General features: G+C 42.0%; 1 protein-coding gene across 2 annotated transcripts in view; it reads right to left on the reverse strand.

Moving 5' to 3' along the window:
- Nucleotides 1–908: 908 nt before the first annotated feature.
- LOC108704501 (host cell factor 1-like) overlaps nucleotides 909–12,731 on the reverse strand; it is a 32,009-nt gene continuing 20,186 nt past the window's right edge. Inside the window, exons 17-26 of one of the 2 annotated variants that reach the window (XM_018241076.2) lie at nucleotides 11,179–12,703; nucleotides 8,332–8,555; nucleotides 7,724–8,168; nucleotides 6,871–7,269; nucleotides 6,299–6,408; nucleotides 6,038–6,172; nucleotides 4,757–4,942; nucleotides 3,812–4,109; nucleotides 3,658–3,718; nucleotides 909–3,445 (exon numbers count right to left, since the gene is read on the reverse strand). In XM_018241076.2, coding sequence (XP_018096565.2) covers nucleotides 3,406–3,445; nucleotides 3,658–3,718; nucleotides 3,812–4,109; nucleotides 4,757–4,942; nucleotides 6,038–6,172; nucleotides 6,299–6,408; nucleotides 6,871–7,269; nucleotides 7,724–8,168; nucleotides 8,332–8,555; nucleotides 11,179–12,703 — 3,423 coding nt within the window. In that variant the 3' untranslated portion in view covers nucleotides 909–3,405. Of the gene's footprint in view, nucleotides 3,446–3,657; nucleotides 3,719–3,811; nucleotides 4,110–4,756; nucleotides 4,943–6,037; nucleotides 6,173–6,298; nucleotides 6,409–6,870; nucleotides 7,279–7,723; nucleotides 8,169–8,331; nucleotides 8,556–11,178; nucleotides 12,704–12,731 lie in introns of both variants that reach the window. The other variant, XM_041573149.1, reaches the window with a different exon arrangement.

A 12,731-nucleotide genomic window follows, 5' to 3' on the forward strand; every position in this document is an offset into this window, starting at 1 on the left:
CTTTTCAAATCGACTATGCACGTGGCAGTCTGAATAAAAGGAAAAAGAGCAAGAAGATCAAGGCTGGTGTTTTTAGCAAAACAGGAGCTGGGCCACATCAGGTTGGTGTCAGGAATGGACCACACTGGTGCTTTGTTGAGGTCCTATCCTAATGGGTTTTTCGAACCTGCCTGATAGATATCTGCCAATCCGATTGGTCGAGCAGGCTCCCATACACGTGCACCAAGCAGTGGCGTAACTAGACATTACTGTGCCCCACAGCAAATTAATTTTAGGGAGCACAAAATATCCAGAGGTTGTCCTTTTTTTACCAATAAGTTGATCATTAATTAGGGCCTCATGGACCCCCTGTACCTCCTGCAAGTGCAAAGGCTACAGTTACAGCTTGTATTTCTTTGCCTGTGCATAAAACTCCCCTTCCAACAAATTCAAAGCAGAATAAAGTCCTGTTGAAGAAAACACAATGTTACAGCAGCCTCAGAAATAACATGCACTTGTACACACACAAGCAACAGTACACTTATACACAATATTGCCACTAAAAACCCGCCACATTCCCAACGACGACGCAAGAAACGGCACACGACACTTCAAAAAATGTCTTTTAATTGTTCAAAATAGCACAAAAACGACAGATAGCACTATAGTAATATTGATTCACTTGGAGAACTCCTCTACAATGGAAGTAATAGCTTTTCTTCTCAAAGAATAAAGCAAGGTGAGGTTTTTAGCAGGAGGTTCTAGGCCATAACACACAGTAACACTATAATACAAAAACAAGGACTGGCAGCGGGAATTGGATGCAAAGATTTCCTCTGTAGTTTTTTTTTTCCTCACTGCCTCTTCCAATCAGCTGCCAGAGCAGAGATTTCAGGCAAAGCTGTAACTGCTTTTTTTTGGGGGGGGGGGGGGTGGGGGCGACAGGCACACTACTTAAGGGCAAACTCTCTTGGACGCTGTTAATAAGTAAAGCCTGATTCTTCCTTTCCCGAACTCCGAAAGTATTTGCGTCTGACTTCAAGGTCGCCTCCCTATCAATATTAGAGCGAGAACTCCCAATACGACTCAAGACACACTCTAGGAGCAGTTACTTAAAAATTGACAATTCATAGAATTATCAGATACCTTCTTAGAACATTGCTGCCACCCCTATCCCTTTAAATCAAGCCAATGTTCAAATGAACAGGTTTAAACCCTTGACAGTCCTATATCAGGCATAAAATAAATGAAAACACACAAGTACTAGGGAAAAATACTCGGTCAGGACTTCATTCCTTGCACGCACCTTTGTAGAAAAAAAAAAAAAGCCAAAATACTACAGAGGCAAAATGTTATGCCATGAGCACAGACATTAAATGTTTTGGAACCTGCTAGAGATTAAAAGCAAAGGAGGAAAAATTATATATATATATGTACATACATTGAATCAGCTAGACGAGAGGAAGAGTCAGATAAAAGTTACTGAAATACGGTAAATCCTAAATGATTTCAATTTTTTTTGTGGTTTCCTACTTTGTCTTTTGTAGAAAAAAACCCTAAATCATGCTTTAAGCTATGGCATTTTTTTCTGTTTTTTTTTTATTTTTCTATTTTCTTATAAAACATGTTTTTTACTTTGTTACAAAAAAAATGAAAAAAAAATCCCACGCCCATTGAAAGAAGCCTGTTTAATAACGGCTCCAACGGGGCGTTTATATATATTTATATATGTATATTTATATATACTTTACTTATGTATATGAATTTGCCAATGCGGACTGCCTTCCCTCCGAGAACTGGGGGAGGTCACTGACTTTCTGGCTAAGAGGGGAGAAACAATTGGCAAGTCATGGGGGGTTGGGATTTGAAATTTATAAATTTCTTGACCCAAGTCTCCAGGATTTGATGGTTTGATCAGCAAAAAGGCAGGGGGGGGGGGGAAACCAAAAAAAACTACTAAACACTGCAAGGGGGTGGGAATTGTATCTCGCCTTGTTGTATTGCTTTAGACACAGGACTGTGCCCCTGACAAACCATGCCTTAATGACTTTTAGCCCCTACACAAAACACAATAAAGGAAAAGGCTGATGGAGGTCTGAGCCACATAAGCTTATATAAAGTGTAAGAGAGAGAGCGAGAGAAAGAGAGAGAGTGTGTGTGTGTGTGTGTGAACTATAATTAAAAAGAGTGCAATGCAAAACTTTGTACAAGATTTGTCACCCTTAATTGCCAGATAAGACATCCTTGGCTATGCTGGCAAAAAAAAGGGCTTAAGCCAATAAAGGTGATGCCATCAATAAGAGAAGGAAAACGCTCAGCCTGCTATACTGGTTTCAGCAACTAATGTGATCGATAAGCTTTGAATGGGTGGCGATCAGAGAGGAATTACCAGTGGCCATCCCACGAAAAAGAAAGTTATATAGACTCCACACGTTGGAAAATGGTTATACAAATTGAAAACTTCATTCAAACAAACGTTCTTTCAATATATATAGATATTAAAAAAAAAAAAGTGAAATATTGTTGGTGGTGGAGTTTCCTAGTAACTTCTGCCGTGAACAGGATTCCAGAGCAGCCTGCACACCAAGGGCAAAGACTTGTGCACGGATATCTCACTCCTCCTTTGTCTTGAGTACGTCAAGTCAATCAATGTTTGTTGCTGATGTGTTTGTACAAGTGCAGCACCCATAGCAGAAACAGAAGAGAAGAGCAGGGATCACAACCAGATGTGTTGCATTAGCTAATTGTGCAGCATGGCTCTGTCCATTTAAAAAGTAGCACAGGTAGAAAGATCCTTCCAGGACTACAGTTCAAATTCCAGCACCCCTACTCTTAAAGTCCACTCATGTCCTTAAAAACCTCTAAACACCAGGATGGCTGCGATGTAAGTCCAAGTGCTTCTGTTGCGGATAAATTGAGCAAGTTCCCCAAACTGATGCCCCCATTTACTTGTACAAAGAAAACAGGACCAATTTGAAAGGCGTGTGGAAAATTCCACATGTATGAATATTAGGAAGGAGGGGGAATGTGGGGTTTTGTCCACAGTTTTGTCCTGTTCATTTACATTACAAGTGTCCTCTCTACCTTTACTTCCACGGAAGGACAAGGTGGTGGGTGAGAAAACAAAACAAAAAAAAAAAAAAAAAAAAAACTGAAACGGAGAATTGGATATATTGAAGTTCATCTCAACCTTTCAAAAAAAGGGGAGAAAAGTAAAAATGTGCTTTTGCTGCTATTCCCACAATCTAATAAACAATAAAAAATAAAGAGAGAAGAGAAAAGGGGAGGCAGAGCAATAAAACCAGCCCTTCCTACCAACCCGAAGAGCCAGAGTAGAACAAGCAACATTTAAAAAATGATGGGATTTAGCAATTGAGGAACAGCAAGGAGGGTCTTTAACAGGCTGGACAGGGGTTATGATTTTCATCAGGCGTGATCAGACTTTGCTTTCTTTGGAGCGGATTTCCTGAGAAACCAAAAACAACAAAAGGTTACAAATCTGGATATTTCCATAACCTCTCAACAGAACTCCGGCCATGGCAAATATTCTCTAATCATTGCCCAGCTAAACATCATGGTAGATCAGCAATTTAAAAAAAAAAAACAAACAATCAAAGAAAATTAAGAAAAGCTCTAAGGCCATGTTTTATAACTGAATGCTGGCAGTGAAGCACTTACATATCAGGGGAGGACACGGGCCGCTTATTGGCAGGCTTCCCAGCTGATCCATCCTTAGATTCTGCAAACAGAATTAAAAACAAATATGAAAAACAGATTTGGGGAAGAATTCGACAGGAAAAAAAAAAAAACATTTATTGAATGGATCACTCACCCTGCAGCCACCTGACTTGGGTTGCAGGTCCATAGCCCTTTTCGTTTCGGGCCGCAATGCGAAAGATGATGGCAGGTTTTGTGGTGTAATCTATATGAGCATTGGAAAGACTGGAGGACTGCACCAGACAAGAAGGATTAGGGCCACAGTACACCCTCATGAAAGCCAGCTGAGCTGGTGTAGACTTCTGTTCTCCACTGGTTTGGCTGCTCTGGATGGCCAGATAAACAGAGTACTCAATGATTTTGCCTGAGGTCACAGAGGGAGGCTCCCAGGTAAGGTGAGCTCCATCAGGGCTCTAGGAAGAAAAGAAGAAAGAATAAGGATCATGCATAGGACAATTGCACACAGACATGTTTTAAAGGTTGATAGGATAGGTTGAAGGCACTGATGTGCTGCTAAAAAGTACATGATTTAAATATTGATGAATACAGAGAAGGCGTGATACCAGTTAAAACTTTTTGCTTCAGCCATTCTTTATTCAAGGACTATTCTGGACAATTTCATCAGTAGCCTGCTTTAATTTGGGATGCAACAGAAAACCCATACAAGCATAATGAGTACATACATTTTCCTTGCAGACCATTGTGCGGCCTATTTAATCTATATTATGTACACAGCACAATAACCTGGTTTCATATGCTGTGTGTTCACAAGTGGCCATTTGGATCTGTGTTTGTCCAAGCCCTAGATTTCTTTTGCTATGCATTTTGGGAGTATCAGTTTAATTTCTCAGGGGCCCTAAGGAAGAGTTAAAGCTGGCAAAATTCATTGTCAAGAGCTATTTTTTTTTTTAATCCAGGTCCTACAGTACCCAGGTGAAGCCAAGTGAAACATAATGGACTAGATTCTAACTTATAAGCAGGACAAATGTGTTGTGTTGTGTTCAGTAGAAAAAGCAGCCGAGAAGTCCATTCAGACTTCGCAGGTAACATTTTTTCTTACCTTGCTAATCTTTATGGCACATGGTGCTCCAGGGAAACCAGGCAAACAAGTTTTAAAGGCCGATATCTCACTGAAGGCTCCGCGACCACAACCATTTACACCAGCAACCCGGAATTTGTAAGCCGTGCCAGGCTGCAGCTCTTGCTTCTTCAACTGGCTGTAATCCGGCAGGACAGCAGAGTCATCCTGTAGAACCAAACACACAAAAATATTTATACGCTGTAAAGAAAGTCGGAAGTCTGGATTAAAAATAAAATAAACACGTAGAAACAGGAAAAAGTCACAAGAAAGTTTCATTTGGGGCAGATGTGACTTGAATCCCTTCCTCAAGTCTCAGAAACGTTTCCCGTCATCACAAATGCCCCTAACATGATCTTTGCACCTCTCTTTACCTCTGCTTTGTCAGCAGTGTTTTTTCTTTCCAACTGCCCTCTAAATACTATTCATTGCTGTCAGCAAAGTTCTCAGGTACCCTACAGATTCTCAGTTTCTCCTTCCACAGTTGGAACAAACAACTGATGTGCTCTATGACAGCACTGTCCAGCAGAAGAAATGCAGGCTGGCTGTGCCTTATTTTTATAGCACCCAGACCCAAAAGCCACACATCTCTGCGTAGGAGATGACTTCTTATATAATCAGTAGATAAAGGTTACCAGTCCAGTACAGAATGAATAATCCAAACAAATGAGTCTAATGAATGGCTAGGGTCAGCTGGGATTATGATCTACAAAAGGGGGATTTGTAAATTTAAAGGAGAAAGAAAGGCTAAAATTAAGTAAGCTTTATCAGAATGGTCTATATAAATACACCAGTAAACCTTCAAAGTAATGCTGCTCTAAGTGCTCTGTCAAAAGAAACACCACATTTCTTTCTTTCTATTGTGTACTCATGGGCTTCTGTATCAGACTTCCTGTGTTACATCTTAAACCTCCAGGGCTGGGGAATGAGCGTCCTCAGTTTGCTCCTCTCTCTCCCATCCCCGGTGTAATATAAGCCCAGAGCTATGAGTGAGCAGGGAGAGACTCAGGCAGGAATTGATGTCACACCAAGCTAATATGGCAACTGCTATCCTAAACAAAGAAGAGCTTCTAGAGCGGTTTACTCAAGTATGGTAAAGCATTCTGCAGCATAAATATAGTGTTATATATTGCACTATTATGGCTAATCTATTAGCAATAAACTGCTTTATTAGCTTTCCTTCTCCTGTAAGTAACAAAGAAAGATAAACTAAGACCAGAGTTCAGTATTTAAAGACCAAGATTCTTCATTCACTGTACTCACATCATTAAGAGCGTCAACTGCAGGCCAGTAATAATGCGTCACCATCATATTAGTGGCCTTTATTACTCCCACATCAAACCACTGATTCTCCTTCTTAACTGGAACCTTAGGCTGTTGTGGCGGGGAATTCTGTTTCTGTAAAAATAGACATAACATCAGGACAGGACTTTACAAGTACCTTTGGGCTGCACATTATTCTCGCCTTGCACAGGGGGGGAAAAAAAAAAAAAAGAAATCCTCTATGGAAAAGGAAACACCTACCGATTCAATGCCGTTTGCAACCTCTGTTAGAGCAGCTGCAGCCTGCAGTTTGGCAGGACTGGCAATCACAACAGGCTGAGGTGCTGTGAAGGTATTGGATACAGTCAAATCTACAATACAAAACAAAAAACACATGGGGAACTCCACACAAACATAACTTAAGCTTTTTGAAAAGTAAACAATTTCAAGCAACTTTGCAATATACATCAATTAAAAAATATGCAGACTTGATTTTATTATTGACTTATGATTTTTAATGGTTTGCAACAGTTCCCTAAGCCTAGCCCCCTGCTCTCCGGCTGATCTGTCTGACTATTTTGCTGAGCTGGCTGACTACTGTTACTTTGTATCAGCAGCCATCTGTCCTTAGCCTGCATCCTCCAAACCCCACAATTCCCTGGCCATATGATTTCTAGAAATTTTGAAGAAACCGTTAACTGTGATGGGTATAGTAGGGGTTTCTTTGTTATGTGGGCCTCTTTATCAAATTTTGGTTTGGAAGCCGGAGTTCCCCTTTTATGTTTTAAAAAGGTTTTAGATTATTGGTCGGTGATAATTGCAGTATCACTTACTGTCATTGGCTGTAGCTGGCAAGAGAGCAACTGCACTGGTCACAGCACTAGTGAGCTCACTGAGCCCATTGCTTTCACTGGCAGGATCATTAAGACTATCAGCTGGTGCGAGGGCCTCTGTAGGCACATGGTGCAATTGCTGCAAATTTTGCAGCTGCTGCTGGTGAAGCTGTTGCTGTTGTTGCAACTGCTGCTGTTGCAATTGTTGTAGCTGCTGCTGTTGGAGCTGATGTTGCTGAATCTGCTGTTGCTCCTGGAGTTGTTGTTGCTGCAACACCAATGCTGCGAGCTCCTGCTGCGTAAGGACGATGGGAATGGTGGTTGTAGGTCCTTCCGTCGTCAGGTGACGCAGCTCAGCATGAGCCACGTCAGAGGTATCCATAGATTCTCCAGATGCGGCTTGGAACCCCATAGAAAGAAGAACAAAATCAAGTTGCAGGTCGCAGAGATGGGTAGGGCTATTGTAAAAACAGTGACTAGCCTTAATGGGCAAAAAAAAAGCTTAAATATTCTGTGACCACACAAAATAACTAGAAATATAGTTTGTATTCACCTCATGCAAGCATTTATGCATCAATGAAGGATTTTTAAGGGATGATTGGCAAAAAATTAGTTTCTACAGACAAAAGTAGCAGCACTCTACAAGCATCTCCATTAAATGGGTATGCACGTTTTCTTGGGTGGGCTGGTTATCTTTGTTACTTAACAAATGAAGGTGACATTTGGATGTTATCAGGACAAGTATAAATTACAGATAAGCTCACTGCGCATATACACACACATTCATACCCACAGTATATAGACAAAGTGCTATGCATTTTGCAGTTATTGCCTGTTCCCCATTAAAACTCACCCATCACTGCCTGCTGAGCTGCCTGTAGTACAGCTTGGATAGCCAATGCTTGGGCCTCCTCTGTTGCTGCTGCCTGAGCTGCTGCTTCTGCTGCTGCAGTTACAGCAAGCTCCTCGGGTGTTAATCCTGTCACCATCAGTGTTGCAGTCTGTCCTTCTGCCATAAGCTCTTGAGGAAGAGATAACTGGTCTACTGCATGTTGTTCAGCAGCTGCTGAGGCATCCTGAGTGGACTCTGCTTCCATAGCTGCATGCAGCTCTGATTCATTGTGTTCTGGCACTGCACTATCCATCGGCTGCTGAAGTGCTTCTGCCTCTGTCTGCATGTCCTCCGGGGGTTGAAGAATATCTGAGGAAAGCGGAGCATCTGACTGCTCTGGGCAAGAAACAGCCTCAGATCCCTGTGCAGCAACTTCAGAGGATGGTTCGGTCATAGAAGAAATGTTCTGTAAAAGTAATAAGTATATATTATATACAGGAGAAACCCACACTCACAGGACTTATGAATCGAACAGGTTAGATATAGACTTTTTTTGCGGTTACCATTTGGAGAACCCCTTTCAGAAGTGGAAAACTTTGCAGCCTAAAATTAATCAATGCATTTCTTACCGGCACAGACGGTCCGGGAACTGGTGTGGACTGTGTTACAGTTGTAACTGCTCTGCAGGCAGCAGGTGGCACCGCAGAGTGTTCTGGAGAGGTGGATGCGGCAGCAGCTACAGACACTATCGTAACAGGGGAGGACGAGGAGCCGGTACTGATGCTGCTGCTTTGGATAGATCCATCAGCCTGCTCCGACTCTTGTTCTCCTTCCTCACTGGCAGGTGGCTGATCTACAGTAAGGAAACAAGAGCGAATGACTGAAGGAACAAACATATATTACTCTTTCATTTTAGCATTACACGAGCAGTGGTCAAAGCACCTTGAAGGAGAAGGAGGTTTACAGTATCAGCTCTCTAAGTGTTAAATACATGGATACAACCAGAATCTATAGGGAAATGGTGGGCTTTTGCAGTGAAAAAAAACCCTCAGATCTCAAATTATTACACTGCACCAAGAATAAATAATTCAAGGCCGGCCCTTCTAACCTCCTGCATTTCTGTCCCATACTCTTTGCCAAAATAAACTGTGTGAAGGAGAAACAAAGCAGACATCTAGAAGCCTAATGTCTGTGAGGGTTCTCATTCGTCCAGGTCATGGTATATTTACAGTAAAATCAAGTCAAATCAACTGGAACTTACTGTATTTTTTCTCTCGAAGACGTTTTATAGACAATTGACTGGCTTCCTGAATTGAAAAAGCCAATCGGATGACTAGTGAAAAAATACAGCAAGTTCTAGAGGATTTGTCTAAGCATAACCAATTCTCATGTGACGCTGTAATATGATCTCTACAAATGAAGAAAAAAAGCCTCCATGTGCTCTGTAATGCTACACATGTATTGTTACTTTTTATAACCCATCTTTCTATTTAGGCCTTTTCCTATCCATATTCCAGTCTCTTCTTCAAATCAGTGCATGATTACTAAGGTAATTTGTCTATAGCAACCATATTGCTGAAACTGCACACTGGATAAAAAGCTACATCACCTCAAAAACCCCAAATAAAACATGAAAATCAATTGTTTCAAAATATCACTCTGTACATCACACAAAGTTACATAAACAAAACATTAGCTCAATGTGTAGCGCTACTATAGAATGTATAGTTTACTCCCTGAAATATACATACACACAGTTATTTCTTGCACTAAATAAAGAACACCAATTGCACTTTCATCCCCCCTTCTGTTTTTTTCCACAGCAACTGTTGCAGGAGGAGATGGTAGTTGAGCCCTATTGTTAAGGATAACACTGAAGGGAAAAGCTTGTTTATACACAGCTCATTTTTCTGATTATGGGTAGAATGGAGTAACATTTCTTTAAAAATATATATATTACAAGAACAGCCGCACGCTGAACACAGGAATACATCAACCCACTAAATTAAAATTATAATGTGTGATTCTATCCTATAATCTAGATTTTAGTTGCCATTTTTTTTTATATTGGAGCCTTTAAAAACTGCTCCAATGAAAAACAGTACCTGCCTTTATGACGGAAGGGGACATTATCTGGTTTACAACCAGGTTAATAGAAGACAAAACCAGGATAAAGTGCAGGTTCTGTAGTAGAAGCTTACAAAGTCTGACGTACGATTTAGGTATCCATGCCCCAAGTTCTCCAGCAAGAGGTGCTACATTAGCAGTAAAGAGACTAAGCAGACACTCCCCATGAAGTAAGGCATTGAAAAAGAAATTTAAGTTTTGTTACAAATAAGGTACACGTAGTATTATTGCTTCAGTAAAACTTTTTGGTTTTACCAGCACCTGATTATGTGGGGTTACATGCTCAATTTATTTAAAGGGGAAAATGAAATTTTTTTTATAAAGCTTCATCATACTGAAGTAAGAAACTTTCTAAATACAATCAAATAAAAATTCTTCATTGTTTCTGACATAATCAAGTTTATCTTCACTATTCCTTGGTTTCTTCTCATTGTCTTCATGCAGCAGTTGGGTGTCAGATGAATGATCAAATCTATCTTATAGGGAGGGCGCTCCCTTTCCTAGTATATGTATTAGAGCTCACTCAAATAACGGATTCCAGTACAAACAAAATAACTGCATTTGCATAAATTCTGCATGTAGAGAGACATGATGTCTGGTGATTTTAATAGATTGAGCTCCAGGTTCGGACTGGGACGGCAGGGCACCAGGAAAAAACCAGGTGGGCCCTGGCTCTTTCAGCCCAGACCCACTCCTGCACTCCCTGCCCGGTCGTGCTGCCGTGTCAGTAAAACTTGTGTATGTGCACACGCATGCATGCGTGCGGGGAGGGGGCAGTGTTGACAGTGGCAGCATGGAGTGGCTTGTGGCTGGGGGGCCTGGGGATGGTGTGAGGGGCCCCTGAGGCTGAAGGTCCGGTGGGTGTCTGAGGCTGAAGGCCTGGTGGGCTCTGGGCCCCCCAGGCTGACACTGTTGAGTTCTAGGCAAAATAAGGCCTCCCCTATAAGATATATTGGATCATTCATCTGACACCCAACTCCAGAACGAAAACAGAATGAGAAGAAACAGATGCTGAGAATAGTGAATACAAACTTGATTGTTTCAGAAATAATGCAGAATTTTTAATTGATTGTATTTAGAAAGTTTCCTATTTCAGTATGCTTATAGTACATTTTCATTTTCGCGATAGTTCCCCTTTAAAAGAAGATCCGCCAACTGTATAGTATAATCACAACTGCTATCCCAGATAGACCCATAGTCAGCAGCAGTGGCATAATTAACCAAATGCCACTTATGAACAATACCTGTACAGCCCACAATGTAACTCAAACAGCTTCCACTTTTTACATGACACAAGTAAAGCTCACTAGCATACATTAACTTTCAGAGCTCCATTTCACAGATCTCACCTTGGTTGGTTGCCATGGTGGCTGTAACTGTGGTGGGCGTATGGGTTGTGCCAGTCTCGTGAGTTTCACAAGGAGGGTTGGAGCAGACTTGCTGAGTTGGAGTAGCAGTAGGCTGGTTGCCTATGCCAGATGTTGATGTTGTTGCAGTGTTGGTAGTATTGGTTTCATGGGTTTCACAAGGAGGGTTGGAGCACACCCGCTGCTCTAGGGTGTTTGATTGAGTATTCGTACTTCCTGTGGCGATTGCCTGGCCTGTATTACTGGAAAGCTGCTGAACATTTGCAGCCTGCTCTGCCCCAAAGTTGGACCTAGAAGTAGTTGGGGTATTGGTGGTGTTAGTTTCATGAGTCTCACAGGGCGGATTGGAACACACAAAGCTCTTCATTTGGTTGTCTCCAAGTATATCGCTGGCCTCACTACTCGGAGACGGTACTTTACTGACTGACTCGGACACGCTCATTGTGGTTCGCGTGGAAGTCACCTGATGTGTTTTGCAGGGAGTTTCAATGGCAGTTTCTGTGGTGCCAGGATCATGGGTCTCTGAGGGTGGGTTAGAGCACACAGGAACAACATTTTGTGAGTGGTCTGTTCCAACGTTAGCGATTACATTTGTGGTTGTGCTGGTAGTATTAGTCTCATGGATTTCACATGGAGGGTTGGAACAGGTTTGTCCACTGGTAATGCTCAAAGGCACAGTCATGGTTGTATGGGTCGATACAGTTTGATGCGTCTCACATGGGGGTCTAGGCAGCCTTTGTGGGTTCTCGGTTTGTTCTTTGCCAATGTTTGAGCTAGCTGTTGTAGCTGTTTGAGTTGTTCCAGTTTCATGAGTCTCACATGGTGGATTAGAACAAACTCTCATGCCACTTGCAGGTTGCCCACTGCCCATATTTGCCGTTGCTGTGGTAGAAGTTTGAGTAGTTCCCGTTTCATGGGTTTCGCACGGAGGATTTGAACAAATCCTGGTCACAGTTCCCATCTCCCCACTGTTGATATTTGACATAGCTGTTGTTGCAGTTTGAGTGGTTCCAGTTTCATGGGTTTCACAAGGTGGGTTGGAGCAAACCCTTGTGGCTATTCCTGTTTGGCCAATACTGGCCATGGCTGTAGTTGCTGTCTGGGTAGTTCCGGTTTCATGGGTCTCGCATGGAGGATTTGAGCAAAACCTCACCACGTTGCCATTTGCTTGTGCCAATGAAGTTGCTACATATGTTCCAGGCTCTTGACCTTCACAAACAAATTGCAAAGTGCCACCAGGCTGTTGAACAATGCTGCTGAGATTTACAAGAGTGGAGGTGGCAGTATTGGTGGTTCCAGTCTCGTGAGTTTCACAAGGAGGGTTGGAGCAAACCAATGTGACAGTGCCAGGTTGATCTCCTTGGCCAGAATCTGCAATAGTTACAGTAGCCGTGGGCTGGTCAGAGGTTGGTGAAGCCAGTATGGACACTGGAAGATCATGAACAGGCTGGGCCTCGACCCCACTAGGAGTTGTAATTAATGTCACTTGTGTAGGCTGAGAAAGTTGCTGTAAAATAAAATTTAGAAACATTGTT

The sequence above is a fragment of the Xenopus laevis genome, chromosome 8L, assembly GCF_017654675.1.
Source record: "Xenopus laevis strain J_2021 chromosome 8L, Xenopus_laevis_v10.1, whole genome shotgun sequence".
In the NCBI taxonomy this organism is placed as follows: Eukaryota; Metazoa; Chordata; class Amphibia; order Anura; family Pipidae; genus Xenopus; species Xenopus laevis.